General features: G+C 40.0%; 1 protein-coding gene across 1 annotated transcript in view; it reads left to right on the top strand.

Moving 5' to 3' along the window:
• Positions 1-12702: 12702 nt before the first annotated feature.
• The window catches only part of EPHA4 (EPH receptor A4), a 204694-nt gene continuing 198410 nt past the window's right edge, over positions 12703-18986 (top strand). The window contains exons 1-2 of the mRNA XM_070753287.1: positions 12703-12793; positions 16136-16203. Coding sequence (XP_070609388.1) covers positions 12703-12793; positions 16136-16203 — 159 coding nt within the window. The remainder of the gene's footprint in view (positions 12794-16135; positions 16204-18986) is intronic.

The following is an 18986-nucleotide window of genomic DNA, read 5'->3' as shown; positions in this document are numbered from 1 at the left end:
AGCCAGGTCTTAACGGCTTTCCAGAAGACTGGAAGGGTGTATCTCTGGAGGCAGTTGGTTCCAAAGAATTGGAGCCACCACAGATAAGGCTCTTCCCCAAGGTCCCACCAACCGACATAGTTTGGTGGATGGAACCTGGAGAAGGCCAACTCTGTGGGCCCTTTATAAATAAATAAATAAATAAACAAACAAACAAACAAACAAACAAACAAACAAACAAATAAAAATAAATAAATAAATAAATGAATGAATAAATAAATAAATAAATAATATATTAAAAAAATACTCATGGAGCATGGTTGGATGCTTATAATAAAATCTGTACTAAAATGTCCACAGTATAATGAAAACTAAACTGAAAAAAAGTACGATTGTAAGTTATATATAAAGCATCCAACTTTAAATAAGAATAGTAATATTATGAATATTGCTATATAAATATACCAAATAAATTATTGTACCATTAAGCCAACAATCTTGTAGATATTTAAGACATATATGCTTTACTACTTCTCCTTTTTTGCATTTTCAGTTTTTAATCTAATGTACTATTTATATGACAAATACAGATATACTGTATCTGAAAATATACTAAAAGTTATTACAATCTTTGGAAATACCAGGTGTCATATGTACTCCATGGAATGAAGATTCAATCAGAGTCCATTGACAAAGTGGTTGTACCTGATCCCGACCTAGACCTATCCCCCCATGACATTATCAAGACAACAATGATCCACAACCCACATGGACCTCTCAATAGAAACTCACCCTGCGTGATGGTTTGCACCTGCATCAAGAAATACCCCCAACCCTTTCTGAAGGAAATTCCAACCAGATAGTTTGGCTATTCTCAGTATTGCAGGCAGTTCCTGGCAGACCAACATCACTGAATTTGATCTTGACAATTCCTGGGTGGTGCCATTCTACCCCGTTCTGTCTCATTCCTTCTCGGCTCATATAAATGTTGAGTACTGCAATTCAGTTAAATCTATAAAATACATCTGTAATTACTTTATATTAACAAAGTGTCTGACCAGGCAGCATTCACCATTGAATATGTGGACCAGGTGATGAGGTATGAGGTTGGATGATACCATCAGCAGCTCTGAGGCAGCCTGGTGAATTCTCTGCTTCCCTACTAATGAAAGATTTCCTCCTGTTATGCACTTTGCTGTACCTCTCAAAAACAGCCAGAATTTATTTTACTCTGGCACCCTTTATGCCGTGAAAGTATTTATCAATGCCTGTAGGGCACCTGCTGGGACCCTCTGTATAAATGGCACATAGCATCCTGCCCTTAGTGTAGTGCTTCTCAATTATTTTCTGTTATGCCCCCCTAGGAAGAAGTAAACATTTCTTGCACCTCCCAACTCTCAGATCTGGGCGCCAGTGGAATTTTATTGTTAATATTTATTATTTTATTTATTATAAGGTGCAAGCGAACTGTTGGCTGGGGAAGGCTGCTCTACCCATTTACCTGGGAGTAAGTCATGCTAAACTCAGTGGAGCATGTTTTCAATTAGGCAGGCATAGGCTACCATGGTGAAGATCCTTTTTCTATATGGGGCCAGGCCAGTTTAGTGAAGCCGAAGTTTTGGGGTCGTCAGCCTGGCCTCTAAGCACCGCATCTGCCGGGCACTCACAGTGAATGGTGTGGAAGGAAGCTTTAGGGTGCTGGTCATAGATTTCACTCAGATGGAAAGGATACTCCTTCTCATCCAGCAGTAGGTTCACCATGCCATTCATGGCTACCAAGGCGTCCGCCAAAAACAAGAAGAACCCATGCAACTGTCCTGCCCTGCCTGACCGTCTTCTCTTTTACGCTCGGAGAAGCATGCAACTGGGAAAACACTCCTCGTCTAGGGGAATCATTCAAGAGGGACAACATATATTCCACGGGGCCTCACGCACCCACCATGGCATCGCTCTACACTGTCTAGGGGAATTCCCCCCACTATTTGAGAAGCACTAATTTAGTGTGACTGTGGGGCCCCGTGTCAAAACGTAGATCACATTGTGACTGGCTGTAAGTTTAGGGAATACAGTGGTCCCCCGATTATTGCGAGGGTTTCGTTCCAGGACCCCTCGCAATGATCGGTTTTTCGCGAAGTAGCGCTGCGGAAGTAAAAACACCATCTGCGCATGCGCAGATGGTGTTTTTACTTCCGCCGCAGCAGCGAGGAGCCGAAGATTGGGGTTTCCCCGCCGCCCACGCAAACTCCTCGCTGCTGCCGCGCCCGCCGCTTGTCCGCCCGCCGCTTGTCCGCCCGCCGCTTGTCCGCCGCCTGCCTGCCCGCGCGCCCGCCCTTCGCCCGGCCACGCGGAAGTTCGCCTTGGCTTCGGGACTCAGTTGGGAAGCCGCGCGGCTGTTTTAAAACGTCGCCGCCGGCATGGGGGGCTTCCTAGCAGCCCCCCAAACCCGGGTTGGGGGTCCGGGGGCTTCTAGGAAGCCCCCCATGCTGGCGGCGACGTTTTAAAACAGCCGCGCGGCTTCCCAACTGAGTCCCGAAGCCAAACGCGGAAGTTCACCTTTGACATTTGGCTTCGGGACTCAGTTGGGAAGCCGCGCGGCTGTTTTAAAACATCGCCGCCGGCATGGGGGGCTTGCCAGCACCCCCCCGAACCCGGGTGGCCGGGCGAGCAGCGAGGGAACGGCGGGTGGCCGGGCGAAGGGCGGGCGAGCGGCGGGCGAGCGGGTGCTGGGGGGGGGCTTCTCGCCCTCCCGCCAGCAAGAGGGGGAAGACCCAGGGAAGCCGCCCAGCAGCTGACCTGCCCGGCGCCATCTACGCATGCGTGGCCATAGAAAAAAGGGCGCGGATGCGCAGATGGTGTTTTTACTTCCGGGTTGAAAAATCGCCATATAGCCGTTTCGCAATGATCGGGATCGCAATACCCGGGGGATCACTGTATACTGGTCAAGTATATGATATTTAAAAATAAGTTATGTTGTGCTTCTATTCTTAGATGACCTAGACATTTGTATTGAACATAAATATTTTTAACATATATATTTTATTGTGTTTACTAACATAGGTTAAATATTAATATATATTACTAGTTCATGTATGACATGTCATATGCTAAATAAATAAATTTATCAGTGTACATTCATTTAAAATAAAGCACAAAAATATTTATTTATGTGCCTTTGATGCTATCTCATTATAATTAAGCACTACATGAACACCATTGACCAGCCATAAAACAAAACAAAACAAAACAAAACAAACAACTTGTTTATTTTATCCAGTAAGTACTTTCAGACAGCACTGTAGATAATTCATTGCAGGACCTTACTTCAGGACAACCAATACCTCCACAAACAATAACTGAGGTGTACTGTATTTCCTTTTAAGGCAAAACTGCTAATATTTCTAGTGCAGGGATGGGTTCCTCTGGGTTCAAACCAGTTCACCCGCTGGTGATGTCATAATGACATCACCAACCCGGTTCGGTTGGTGCCGGTCCATGAGTGCTGCCATAGGTTTTTTTAATTTTAAAAAAAAAATTGATTTTTTTTTTAAGTTTCTTCTGAACATGCGCAGAAGCTAAGTTTCTGGCCCTGTGCACATGTACATGCACGTGTGAAGCACCCGCACACCCATGAAGTGTGGGAGGAAGTGAATCAGCAGCAAGGTAAGTTAGAAACCACCCCTGTTCGGGTATTGTCCATTTGAAAAGGACAGTCATATTACAACAGAACTTTCTACCCACAGAGCAGAGAAAATGATGATTTAATTTGCATGCTACAAAAAGGCAAGTGCTCAACATGTTCATTGATCAAACACAGAGTTCTGAAACTAGCTCACTTCTTTGTTTTACATTTATTTCATGTGAGCAATTTTGAGCAGGAAGGAAAAAAGCTAGGAGCTTTAGAGCATTTCAGAAAATACCCACCATTTGGTGCAATCATGTGCATTCCGAAAAAGGTAGTAAAAGGCCTTTTGGAGCCAAGGAATAAAATTAAGGTGCTTCAAAGATGCTTTCAGAGGGCATCTAGATGAATGACTTATACATCAAGGATGGCAAGGGGGGGGGGGGGAACCCCAAAGCCCTTAGCTTCCCTACTCCACATTTAACACAGAGAAATGTGTCTTTGTTCCAGGCTTCCTATCTTTAAATTAAGTAACCCATAGTTTTGAAGTAATTAATGGCATAGGTAGAAGGAAAAAAACAATTAAATCAATAGAATAGTTAGATTGCCAGGACAATAGCTGCTCAGAGTCCATTTCGGACTGAGAAGCATATAAATACAATAAATAAATACAGGCAGTGGTACAAATTCAGCATGTAAATTATCATTAGAATCATCAAAATTGATTTGATCTCTCTATTGTTATAAACAGTTTCTGGTTTTAGCAATCCACAATAGGAGTGAAATGCTCCTGGTTCACTCATGCTGTTGGTGGTCGGAGAGCTGGTCAGGAAGGCAGTGCGAAGCTCTCCCTACCAGCCTGGATGCCACCATTTGGCTTCTATTATCTTCCATGCAGCGGTGGGCTATGAGCAAAAGCGCTAAATTCTCCGCCATGGCTCGTAAGTTCTTGTGGGACCAGTGCAATTTTGCTGCTGCACCTGTGGAGGTAGCAAAATCACGCACGGAGCCACAGGTAAAAACTCGCCGAAACACGGGCTCAATTTTGCTACTTCCACAGGTGCAGCAGAAAAATTGCACTGGTCTCATAAGAATTTACGAGCCGTGGCGGCGAGCGCAATTTAGCGTTCCGGCTCGTAGCCCATTGCTGCTTCCATGCATGCGCAAAGCATTCTGTGCATGCACAGAGGGTAAAAGAACCCAAATGGCATTATCCATGTGGGTGGGTAGAGCCTCGTGCTGTTTTTGTGGAGCATTTCATCCCTGAGCCACCACCCCTGCACTTGTCACAGAACAGAGAAGATGTAATTGTTAGGCAGTGATCAACTACCCAAAATATTGCAAGGATTAATTATGCTTAAATGTATTGGTATCGTCAGTTCATAAAATCTTACCTAAAGATTGCAGACTTTAATTAAAATGTATCCTTAGAATAATGGTTTGCCAAAGCAAGCCTTAGGGAGAGGATTGCCTTGATTTTATTTGCTGGTTGCTGCTGTTAGTCCTATAAAATCTACATTTCTGACAATCGTGGTGACTAATTGCAGAAAGTGGCAAAAACAAAAACAAATATGAACTCCCTCCTAGTACAATTAAAATATACTGCAATTATTTTAAAAATAATAAAGCCAAAATTTAAAATAGTTTCTTCTGTTTCTCCATCACTTTGCTTTATTTTATTAATAATTGGGGTTCCTTTCTGACAGTCAGACAAGCTGTTGACCTAGTTTTGTTCATAGTCACTCAGGGAGCAGCGTTTGTTCTAGCTCTGTGTTGCTTTTAAACTTCCTCTCAATTTTGAATAGTATCATCCCCTTGCAGGAATATTACAAAATGAACCGTCTCTCTCCTAGCAACATGAAAAGGAAAAATATAAGGAGAAGAACATGAGGGGGCTGTATGTGACTTATATTTCCTATGCTACTTGTGCATGCAGCAATGCTGTGTGCATATTTGCACCCAGCTCATAATTTTGCACTGTGTTTTCCAGGCCACGAAGTTATAAATCAGCATGATCACAGCTGCCATTATGTATCTGCTCTGTGATTAAGATTCAGGGCCAGAGATTTACTGTGCAGCAATTCTGGAAAGGATATTCTTGTAGTGGGGTGGGTGGGTGTGAGAGATACCTTAAATGTAGAATTAAAATCACACATGTATCTTTTTTGTAAGCATTTGGCACCAAAAAAGAAAAGAAAAGATCGACTTGTTTGTTCAGGCTTTGAATTAAATTTCTTCTGCTTTATTTCATGTTCTCTTCCTATTTTCACTATTTATTTTATGGTGTTTGCAAGGGTTATACTTATTTATTTTTACCATATTGTAACATTGGGAAGGGTGTCATTTTATAATGAAAAATGTGAGCCCAGTTAATTTCAATAAATCATATTTTCTGCCTGGCCAACATGGGGGAAGATGAATAACTGCAGAATGTTACCAGCTAAAATAATTTCTGATATAGAGCTGTACAAAGGAAGCATGTCTCATGTCATCCTTATGTGCTCAGTTTCTTTGCCACTTTGGCAACGCTGTAGATGCTGATCCTACCTCAAATGGTTCTTAAACATCCTCCTCCCCTCCACTACAACCTTACAAGACAGTATGGCTACGAAGCAAGTTTCCAAAAGTGACAGTCCCCAAACCGTAGCAACCATTATTCACATTTTTAAAAAAACAAGTGAAACAAATAAAACTATCTACAGGTAGTTGATTTAATAACCTTTCATTTAATGGCTGTTCGAAGTTATGACAGTGCTGAAAGAAATGACTTAAAACTGATTCTTGCACTTACAATAATTGCAGCATCTTTGTGGCGGTATGTTCAAAATTTGAGTACTTTTCAACCAACATGGATGACAATATAGCATAAAGGGTGACATGATCTCCATTTGTAATCTCCCTAAAAGGCTTCTGACAATCAATGGGACAAGCTGGATTCACTTAACAATCGCTTACTGGCCATAGTGATTCGCTTAATGGCTATAAAAATTAGGTGCAACTTCCTTAATAAATCACTAGAGATGTGTTATGTTCCTTCTTCTTCAAATGCTTTACTAACATCCCAGTGCCAAAGAAACACACACACACACACACAAACACACTGAGGGACTGAATAACTTCAGATAGGTTGCTCTAACTTCTAACTTTGAAAGGCTAGTGCTGGCCCACCTGAAAACCATCATGGATCCATTATTAGAGCTCTTTTTAATTTCCCTACCAAGCAAATAAATTGACAGATGATGCTGTTAATATGACTCTGCACTACATCCCACAACATCTTGCATCTCCAAAGACCTATGCAAGAGTACTCTTTGTAGACTTCAACTCAGTATTCAGTACCATCATTCCAGATATTCTTCTAACTAAACTAAGTTAGCTAGCTGTAGCTGCCACACTTGTAAATGGATCATAAACTTCCTAACAAACAGAAAGCAGCAGGTGAAACTAGGTAAAATCACATCAAATACTTGTACAATTAGCACAGAAGCCCCCCCAAGGTTGTGTGCTCTTTCTATACACCAATGATTGACAAAAGATCAATCTGTTAAAGTACTGAAGTTTGCAGATGATACAATAGTGATTGGTCTCATTCTAGACAACAATGAATCTACAGATGGGAGGTTGAAGAACTAGCCTTGTGCTGCAACCAGAACAATTTTGAATTAAATATACTCAAAACCATAGAAATGTTGGTAGATTTTAGGAGAAACACTCCTATATTGCCACCTCTTACAACACTAGACAACACAGTATCAATAGAAGAGGCCTTCAAGTTTCTTGATTCTATCATATCTCAAGACTTATAATGGACATCTAACATAAAAATATCATCAAAGAAGCACAACAAAGAATGTTCTTTCTGTGCCAACTCAGGAAGCTCAAACTGCCCAAGGAGCTGCTAATTCAGTTCTACAGAGGAATTATTGAGTCTGTCATCTGCACCTCTATAACTGTCTGGTTTAGCTCTGCAGCCAAACAAGACAGACACAGACTTCAACGGATAATTAGAATTGCAGAAAAAACAATTGCTACCAACCTGCCTTCCATTGAGGACCTGTATACTGTATGAGTCAAAACGAGGGCTGTGAAAATATCTACAAACCCATCATATCCTGGATATAAATTTATTCAACTCCTTCCCTAAAAATGACAACATAGGGCACTACTACTAGACACAAGGATAGGTTTTTTCCAAATGCCATCATTCTACTAAACAACTAATTCCCACAACAGTGTTAAATTATTTACTAAGACTATATTGCTATTATTCTTCTCGTCCTCCAGAGTACCTATTTCTTCCCACTTATGACTATAACCATGCTACTTGTATCTTTACAATTTATATTGTGTTATTTGTTTCCTAGTATGAATTGATTGCTTATTAGTAACCTATGACTATCACTAAGTGTTGTATCCTTTTATTATTGATGAATGTATTTTATTTTTCTTTATGCACACTGAAAGTATATGCATCAAAGACAAATGCCTTGTCTGTCCAATCACACTTGGACAATAAAGAATTCTGTAATAGCTACAAGAGGAATGTTTGCCAAAATAGATAGTGCTTTAAACTACAGTATTAAATGGAGAAGCCTTAAAAGTTTTTGGCTTATGATGGTGGATCTGCATTGCAAATCACAGTACAGTGAAAGTGGGATTGTAGCAAATCCTGTGAAATATAGCATCCCAGCATTTCATGTGACTGTAGCATGACACACAGTGGAACTGAAAGCTTTCTCCCCCAATAACAAAGAACAGAAAGGGCATGTTACAATGTTTTGGTTAAATGTTAAGTTAAGGGAGTATAGAAGGTGGGCTGTACAGTAAAGAAAATAGAAAATAGAAACTTGTAAGTCCTGCATAAACTTCTACAAATAGCCCTTAACCTATGACCACAACTGATAACTGAATTACCATTATGTATGGTCTGTTAGGTTGTGTGATTGTTTTCTTTTTATAATAAGGGTTTTAAATTGTTTTTAACATTAGATTTGTACATGGTGTATTGTTGTTGTGAGCCACTCCGAGTCCTTGGAGAGGGGTGGCATACAAATCTAATAAATTATTATTATTATTATTATTATTATTATTATTATTATTATTATTATTATTGCTAAAGATGTGGTCTTTAGAGATAAGATGAAGATGGGGGACAGTTGGTCAGCACAAGCTTTTAAGCAAGGAAGTTATCTTGTTTGGGCCTGGTGATTTTTCTGGATTTTGTGAGTGAAATAGACTTTGCACCTCATTTTCTGAAATCACCAGTGGTGGTGGACTCAATAGGATGGGGTCAATTGTAGGAGGCTTGACTGTTGTTGTTATGTTTGAGACATAGATTGTGGAGATAGGTGGCAGTAGCTTTCTCTCAAATCTACAGTAAAACATATTCAAATCATCTGCCAGTTGTTGATTTCCTTCAGCATGGGAAAGAGGTTTGCTGTAACCTGCGATATTTTTAAGAGTTTTCCAGTTTGCTGGTTCATTCCTTCAGAACTGATTCCTTAGCTTTTCAGAGTAGCTTCTTTTTGCTGTTACATGTTGTTAATATGTTTCTGGCTGATTGTACAGCAATCACCTTTTCTGTAGGCTTCCTCTTTAGTAAGACCTAGGTGCTTAAGTTTAGCCGTGAACCAAACTTTACTGTTACTCTATATTTTCGGGTTTTTGGTCGGCATATGTAGGTCTTCACACAAACTGACATATGACGTTACAGTATCTGTGAGTCCATCCAAGTCTGCAGAGGTATCTTCAAAAACATTCCAGTCAGTGCAGACAAGGCAAACCTGTAGCTTTAGCTTTGCTTCCTCAGTCCAAGTACTCACTGATTTAATTGTTGGTTTCATGGGTTTAAATCTTTGTCTGTAAGCAGGTACAAGGTGAATCATGCAATGATCAGTGTCCCACAGCTGCTCATGGTGAAGACTGATAAGCATCTTGTAATATTGTGTAGCAATGGTCTAAAATATTCTTGCCTCTCGGGGACAATTGACATTTTGAAAATATTTTGGTAGCTCTTTTCTTAAGTTGCCTTTGTTAAAATCTCCTAAATAATGAATCTGGATATTTAAACTTCAGCCAACTTGCATTGTTTACACAAGCTTGTGAACAAACATACACAGGAATTAAGAGAAAGGAAGGGAACTCTAATGGAAAATACAATTGTTTGCAATTGATAATTGATAGGAGTATTTTACAAATTATAAGAATATTTTACACAAGCTCATGTGAAATATGAACTGACCATGTTGTTTTGCTAGAAACATTTGGGTCTCTTTTGTGAAAAAAAGACTGCTTTTAACTCATTGGAGGGTCTGATGGGCAGTTTCAAACAGAAAAATGAGCACTGATTGGCTAGTAGTTTACATTCAGCTGGGACATTGAAGAATAATTGGCTGGTTTCTCTGAAAGCAACAAATTTACATACCATGCTGGAAATGTATGAAATCTGTAGAAATGCAGAGAAAATGCAAGTGTAATTTAAAGTATGCTGCAGAGGACTGATGAATATAAACATGTGTGGTATGGCAGATGTTACTAAATCTAATATTAGCAATTACAGAGTCAAGTCACTAACCTGTCCTGGGTTTTCATTTTTAAGTTTTTTTTCAACCACTCCTTTGCCAATTGCCATCAGCCAAATCAACTTAATTTTTTAATAAAGGATTTTATATAACCAATTGGCTTGTTTTTTACTTGAGATGTAGAAAGACCACAAAACAAATCTGCTTTATTTCTGGATCTTCCACTTCTAATCATACAAACTCACCTTAGATAAGCAGAAACAAAATTAAAAAAAATTATTTGGAACAATGGATGTCAGATTTCACAAATGTGATAGAACTTCTCTGGGAAATGCCTTTGGGAAAAATCTAATGGATTCTTTTCTGACTTAAATCTTAAACCTTGAATTGTGATGATTAACTTGGATTCCTTCTTGTCTTTGCAGTTCTAGTTTGATTTTCAATGTATCATAAGTCTTCTATCAAAGGTAAGTCCAGCTGAATTTGTTAAATAAAAGAGAACAGAGCCTTAAGAGAGTCGAGGCATAAATCAGTTAGATTTTAATGCGGACCCAGCAATTATTTGCACATTTCTTATTTTTAACAAGGCTTGGGAAACTTGGTGGAGCAATTTATCACCATCCTCAATTTGCATTTTTCTTAAGAATGTAACCTTCAGTTGTAAGCCTCTAACACCCACCACTTTTTTTGGTTTCCTCTTTCTCCTGTGTATTTTAATCATCTTGTCAGATTAAGAGTTTGTTGGAATGTGAAAGTTTATACAGTGCTTTGTAATTGAGGTAATTAATTCAGATTTTGCATGTCTTGTGCCACAGCCCAAATAATTAAGTTTTCTTTTATGTTTTCCCAAATAATCCTTGATTTAGTTTTGGCAACACTGAAACATATTCAATTTAGGGGACAAGAAAGCAGGAGAACACCCACCCAGGGGTCATCACACTCTGCCATATTGCCAACTTCGCCGACCTCTTCTTCGCTCAGCCGCAACCCACGTGGTGGCGCTGTTGGTTTACAGAGGAATTACGCAACGGGGAATGGAAAGGCTTTGAGAATCCTTTTTCGCTCTCTCCCCCCACCCACCCGCCTTTTTGGGGTTTAAGGGTCCATCCCTTAAATGCCCAGCCGTCAAAAGGGAAGTCCACTTCCCTATGTGCTCGAGGACGAGCGAGCGAGCAAGCGAGCGAATAAAGGTGTTCTACAAAGACACCAGGTTGCTTGCAATGTTGATCTTCCGCCGGCCACGTGCGCTCTTACTTGGGATGAAAGCTGCTGGTGCGCGTAAAAGACCTCGGGGGACCGAGCCATAAAGTAGTTGCTTTCTAAGAACGAAGCGTCCCCGGTGGAAAGAAATTGTTAGCAGGCGAATTTGGTGGTCTCGGAGGAATACCCTCAAAGCAGAGCTGCCAGGATGGGGAGCTTTGGCGGAAAGGACCAGCTCACCGCTTCGCGTTTTTCTTTCCCTGAGACAAAATCAAACACAAACACAAACAAGGATATTTTCGAAAAGCGGCTTGTTTCTTGTTGCTCTTGTCCTATTAAACTAAAAAGTTCTCCCCTGGTTTTCGGGAGGCCCTTCTAAATCGCGGGATTCCTGTCAATGCCTTATTTATTTCTGCCGGATTAGACGAGGTATATAAAAAAACAAAACACGAGCGGGCTGTGGAGGATTCTTTACGAACGGGCGTCTTTAAAAGCGGCTAGAACTGACTGGAATCCTTCTCCTTTCCCTTTTTCTCTAAAAATTTCATCCCTCTTATTTACTGAAACATCTATTTTTTTTAAAATCAAGCCCTTTCCCTGAAAACTAGAGCACGGGCGAGTCTGCTTCAATTCTGGTGACACGTTCGCACACAATGCAGGCGTCTCTGGCGAAATTAAGCCTGCAACCTTCCTTCTCTGTCATCTACGCCATTCAAGAAGGGGGAAAAAATAATGGCACAATGACAGTAAGCCTCAATTGAATAAGCTCACATTTTGTTATTTTTACGAAGATTTTATTTTTCCTACTTGGGGGAGGGGGGAGCCATTCCAGTGCTGTCAGAGCAACCCAGGTCGCTTCCCTGCTGGACATTTAAATTAAAGGATACCTTCCGTCAGTCCAGGAATTTCAGGGGAGAATAAGAAAATAATAATAATTCCGAGAGAGGCGTCCTCTTAGGAAACCCAAATGAGTTCAGGGCGACCTGCTGGCTGGTAAGTGGACGCGAGAATGCGAGAGAAGAGCGTTGGTTTGAACCAGGCGAGAAAGTACCTCAGTCGAAGGAGGAAAACAACAAAAAAGGCGCAGACCGTTCGCCAGGCACTTCTGCACCTTTCGAAGAAGCTCTGAATACGAGAGGATCCAGGAGGAGGAGGAGGGGCTTCTTGGAGCACGGAGGGCGTGGTTTTGAGAAAGAGGGCGCGCCTAGGCGGGCTTTTCTCTCCAGCGCCTCTTCTGACAGGCGGAGGGCGTTGATGGACGGCGAGACGTCACGCTTCCTCCCCCGCCTCCTTGGCAATGTCTACAGCCTGCTGCACTCCCAATTTAAGCATTTATTCCACTGGGATAGAGGAGTCTAGAGCAGCGCTAAGCACCAAAAAACCATGGCTGGGATTGTATATTTCGCCGTCTTTTCGCTTCTCTTTGGGATTTGCGAGGGGGTCACCGGCTCTCGGATCTATCCGGCCAATGAAGGTGAGTGAGACAGGGGGGAAAAAGGGGGTCCCGGGCCGAGCCGAGACTTTCCCCATTTGCTCGCGGGGCTTGTATGGGGCAGGGGACGTGGGTCGGTGCGAGGGGGGGTATCCCTGCTTTTCAGCACCGGCTCCCGCGGACCAAAACACCGGGCAAAAACTTGGAACAAGGCAGCCAACCTAAAGTTCCACCTCTCGCCTGCAAAAAGAAAGAACGCGGGCAGCTCGCGTCAAAACTTCGGCTGGTGGCGGAGAGCCAGCGGAAACCGATGGGCTCTTTTCAAGAAGCTGCGCCCCCCGCGCCCCTTCGGCTAGCCCGCCCTTCGCCTTTTGTGCCTCTCCGTCCCCTCTGGCCGCTCCGGAGAGAGGCGAAAGTTTGGAGCGTGCGTGTGTCGTTTGGGGAATCGGCCGGCTTCGTGACCGGCCGGTCGGCTTGGATCGTCGCCTTCCGCAGCCGAAATTTTGCCGCAGACGTGACAGTTTTTGCGCGCGGCGGAAACCCGCGTGGGGAGCTTGACCTGGATTTTTCTAGGCGGGCTGTTTTCAGCCAGCCTGTCTGGTGCAAAAACGCGCCCTGAGAGAGGGAAAAAAAGCTGCCTTTGCTAAAAAAAACAGCCAAGGCAAGCGAGTCCCGTGGATTTGGTTAAGGCTTTTAATTTATTCGAGCAGCCCGGCGCCTTAAGTTCAAAGTAGCCTTTCTCCGAAATGGGACCGGGGCTTCTCCGTCCGTCCGCATTCTTCCTTTCAGCGCTTTCTTTGCTCAGGCCGTGGGGCTATTTTCTTACTGATTTAACGCCTTGGAGAGGAAAAGAAGAAAAGAACCATTCAGGGTTTGGGTTTTTTTCCCCTCTTCTTCTCCTCAGTCTAAATCTTACATAACCGCGGACGCGCGTCCCCTCACACGCAAACGCGCGCGACAAGCGCGGGCTTCAGTCGACTGCGCGCGTCGAGGTGACTTCACGCGCGTCGAGGTGACACGAACCTGCTTGACAGGAAAGTGGGTGGGGGGCGCGCGCGTGTAGCTATGCGCGTTCCCGCACTTTCTCCCTCCCGACGAGTTGTCCTTATTTATTTCACTCCGGCTTCGGCCGCTGGGAGTCAAGATACCTGTAACTTCAGCTTGGGGGGGGGGGGTGTTAGGGTATGAGGTGGCTGGGAAATCGCTTGGCGCGTAAGACAAATAGCGCCGGTGAGTTGCTCAAACTTAAAAGAGAGGAAGCGAAAAGATCTTGCAGAATAAATTGCCGACGAATTCCCCCGTCGCTCCGTATTCGCCCCCCTCTCTCGAGCCCCCTTCTGCGTTGGTTTCTAGCATCTTCGTTATCAATCAGAGGTTTGATAGCGCTTCATCTGTTGAAGGAGTGAAAGATCGTCTATTTCCGAATCGTACACACAATACACACACACACACACACTCTCACACAGACAGACAAAAGGGCTTCAGCAGAACAATGCGCTGTTGAAATAGGATAACCCATAGGCCCTCTTTTAAAACGCTGCCTTTAAAACCTCTTGTATGATTTATACCCGAACCTGTGGTTTTTGTAGACTTATTGGGGTGGGGTGAATGCTGAGCAGCTGAGATTTCATTTAGTTCGCCTCAGCATCTTTTAAGTTATCTGCACTGGGGAGCCATTTTTCACTCTTAACACACCCCCAACTCTTGCTCCATTTTTTAACAGGAGCCTCTAGAGGTACAAAGAATGCAGTGCTGAAGCTGCTCAGATTTTGGTTCTCTCTCTTTGTTTCCTATAAGACACCTGCCCCCACCCCCCACCCCCCCATACAGTGCTGGAAATGTTTCCTATTCAACAGAGTCCAATTTTCGCTGCTTTCTTATCTTGTAGCGATACTTGAAAAATCATTCTGCTTTTCTTGCAAGTGGCATTAAATACCCAGAAGATGGCACGACCAACACAATATGTTGCATTCCTTATTTATAGTGACAGTAGATTAAGTTATCTATTGAAGCTGTTTGTGGATTCACTGACATTTTCCTATGAGATGTACAATTCATAAAGAGAAGTGCAAAATGATGTAAACAAATCTGGTTATAAAGTTAGTGAAATTAATATGTTAATTCCTCTTGGAAGGCCCATCTATCATGTAGCAATGTCTCAGGCAGATGTAATAAAGATGAATTATGAGTAGGTGATTTCTTTACACATTTATATGAGAGGAAATCTTACATAAATGAGCAATTTGTACTTGCTTTCTGATTTAAGACATATAGGACAAGCCTTCAAAGATTGAGAATATCTCTGAACATTTTATCTTTGGTGTTTGTTTTTTTTTAATCCCCAAACCAATTCATTTTGGGTATAAGTATTAATCCTTATTGAAGATTATCTTTGAGATATGAATTAAGAGGACCTAAATGCAAGTTGTACCCCATCCACAGAATCAACATGTGTCTTAGTGGGATAGTGTAAAGAGATTTTGCATCTTATTTATGTGGCTGCAGTGTAAAAATTGTAATACTGTATTGATTTCTCCTAGAGGATGTTTTAATAATTGCTGGGATTTGTGCAGTTGAAAATTCAGTGGATTAGAATCAAAATCTATGAAAAGGCCTTAAGAATAAACAGGGTATACCTGAACAGGATTTGGGTGGGAGAATACTAGGTAATTTTAGAACGGTAAATTAGACTGTGAAGTTAAAAAAAATTAAAAGAAGCAAAGAGAAAACCATTTGATATTGTTTTCAAGCAAATGATATGGATGTGTTCGTGAAGTCACTAGGTATCATGCTAGATTTGAAGTAGACTTAGCTTTAGTTATTTAGTTATTTAGTTAGCTAGGGTCTCTCTGTTTTCAAACAAATTATTTTCAATGAAAAAATTGAAAATGCTTTAGTTCTGTATTCATATTAGTTGGTCACACAGTCAATTGTTTAGACTGGATTTAATATTTTTCTCCACCTATTAAGTCCTTCCCATGGACTTGAATTAGGCAGATGTTGTTGTTTAATAATATTAAAAACCAAATGAAGATAGTATTTCACTGGGTTATTATTATAATGTTGATGATGATTGGTTGCATAGTCAGGCAGATGTTTAGACTAGATTTGGCATTTTTACTCACTTGTGAAGATTATTATTATTATTATTATTATTATTATTATTATTATTATTATTATTATTATTATCATCATTATCAGATCCACAGCATGTGTTTTTGTATGCATGTTTTAAAATAAGTATTCTAAATAAGAATAAAAGTTTATATTACCATTGGGAATATATTTATTTTTTTCTTTTCTTGTGCAGATCATTTAATGATGCTTTTTGAAACATAGCCTAATTTGAGTACTTGGGGCTTGATGTGTCCTTTTCTTTTGCAGTTACCTTATTGGATTCCAGATCAGTTCAAGGTGAACTTGGCTGGATAGCAAGCCCCCTAGAGGGAGGGGTAAGTTCAGAATATTTTATCTAATCAATAACATTTTGAAATGATTAGTAAATTTCTAATGATACTTGATAACTTTTTCTTTGCTGATTGTGGAAAGGTCAATTTTATTTCTGTGGCCTTTAAGATATGTATTATACTTTGTTGATAAAACTGTGTTATTTACTTGTATAAACCTGGGATATCCTGTCATGGAAGAGCCTTGTACGAAGAAAATCAATAATAATTTTAGAATCAGGAGGAGGAAACTCACACTGGAACCAAAGCAGCAAATTTGCCAAATATGTATTTGTGAATTCCAACACAAATGTAAAATATTTCTTCAAAAATCACTTATAAATACCTTTTTTTTTTCATTTTGATGGGGAATCCATATCTCTTCTTATAATTTTATAATAAGTAATATTAGTAATAATTTATATTCATAATTTATATTAATACTGTTTTAATTATGTGCAAACCCCATAATTTTATCCCATTTTACATTGGAAGTAAGCAGATTTTTTTTTGATATTTTAATAAACTTATATTTAAACAAACTCTCATTAGAATTTCATTGCCCATATATGAAAATATTCTAAAATGTGAAGCCACAATCATTCCATGAATGTATTTCCTAGTCAATAGGAAGATGAATGTTCAATATTCCTTTTAAAAATGTTAATATTTAGCTGTAAATATTCTTTTTCTTTGTCAAAATGATAAGAGCATTGTACAAGCAGAACAGAAATTTGGCCATCTATTAGCAAATTAAATAATTAAGACATTTGTAGATATGGACACAGAGAGAAACTTGAATTATTGCTTAATTATATCCAATATAATAAACTTTAAATAAATAGTATGTGGCTTGATAGAGTATTTCTTACTGGATTTATTGGATTTTTTGGAAACCATTAATACTCTGTAGGATCAGACATGTTATTAAATAATGAAATACAGCTTTCTTTTTGCTACATTAGCAGGAGAACAGTTTTAGGGGTAAATCAAGATGCATGGTATTTCCAGTGATCAGAAAGCTCTTTAAATTAAACACACATATTATCCTAATTATATAAAAGACAAACTATTATACCAGTTGAAGGTAAATCAGAAGTTTTGAAACACCATCAAATATATCATAACCACAGATGCAGATCTTGTTACTAAAATGCATTATTCTTTAATTAATATTCCTTGTACATTTGTGTCTGTATGCTTGCATGTAACTATCTTTATGTAAGGAAGGAATATAAGGTTATTTATTTAGAGATGCATTATGCATAAGATTTGAAACAATTCTTTCATGGGAAAATAGTCAATTGTCCTATCTCCATTGTTGTTATGCCTGAACTTGACTGCAGGCAAATTGTGGTCTGCTTCTGCTGTCCCTGGAACCCCCTCCTCCTTTTCTTTAGCAAGCTCTATTGGGTGTGGACAGATTTTTTTTTTTTTTTTCAAAATACCCCAACATATTGTTTAAAGATAAACTCTTCTTCCTTCTTATATTTTATGGATGTTTCTGTATGATACAGACACCCATTTAAGAAGTGGTTATTTCTGAAATGTGAAATATTTTATACCTTAATAAGAAATTGGAGACAAAAATAGGTCACTATAACTAAATGAATATGTGTATTGCTGAGTTAAAGGCAGTCCTTAAAGAATAAATGCATTAGCCTACACATTCAATTAATGGTTTATTTTTAAAACTTGAGTTAAAAGAAATGGTCTGGAATGCTTTATCCTGGATTATTAAAACATAGGAAGTCTGTTTGACAAAACTGAAAAAGAAGACAAAATTGATTTTCGACCACACACTTTATTAAACAATGATTTGTTTCATCTGGAAATGTGCAATTTTATTATGTTTGGCTCTTTAATGATATAAATATTAAATGAAAAATGCAATTCTATTGAGGAAGGGAAGAAGTCGTGACCAAATCCTATGAGGAATTTTGCAGTAAAGGCTCTGTGTTCTTTTCACAGAATTCAATAGGCTTTGGACCAGCCTTATAATTTGACTTGTCTTTTGTGTAAACATGCAAAAGGAAATCCCATTGACCATTTTTATTCCTTCTCCTTTTTCGTTCCTGCCCTCTCCCATAGGGTATTGGATCATAAAGGGCAGAATTGTAACACAATGCTCATTTCATGGCAGCTGTAAATTAAGGAACTTTGTTGCTCACTTTGTGCGCTAGCATTTTACATTGATAGATGGCTTTCCAGTTTCCCCTATTATCCGTGACACAGTTTGACACGGTGGATATTCTCTCTCTCTCTCCCTGCCCCCCTCTCTCTCCCTCCCTTTTCTTGAATTCTCAAGTATCCTTAGACAATAACTCAAATATTATCATCTTGACTCTGGGGGCTCACTGCCACAGCTCTATAAAGTGTTTTCAGCTATCCAGCATTGTATTTAAACTCAAGAGCACTTTAATGCTTATGAACTTTAATTATCATAAACACAATACAGTGAAGAGTAGCTTATATCTTATAGCATCCACCAGTAGCAGTGTATTTATTTTGCTTACAGATGAAGCCTCTGAAAACTATTTCATAAGGCTATTCTATTGTTTTGGATCTATGTGCTTCACTGAAAAGGATTGGATTTAATTAATTTTTTATAAGTGAGGGAGGGTAGCATGATTTCCTTAGTTATTGAGCCTGAATTCAACAAAACCAAAACAATTTATTTTTTCTTTTGCAAACAAACAAACAAACAAATAGACAGACAGACACAATAGTACTTTTCTGAATCCTATGACTAATATAATCACATTTTGAAAGCTCTTTTTGACTGATTA

This window comes from Erythrolamprus reginae, chromosome 5 (genome assembly GCF_031021105.1).
Source record: "Erythrolamprus reginae isolate rEryReg1 chromosome 5, rEryReg1.hap1, whole genome shotgun sequence".
NCBI classification, from domain to species: domain Eukaryota; kingdom Metazoa; phylum Chordata; class Lepidosauria; order Squamata; family Dipsadidae; genus Erythrolamprus; species Erythrolamprus reginae.
This window is presented reverse-complemented; position numbering and strand designations above follow the sequence as displayed.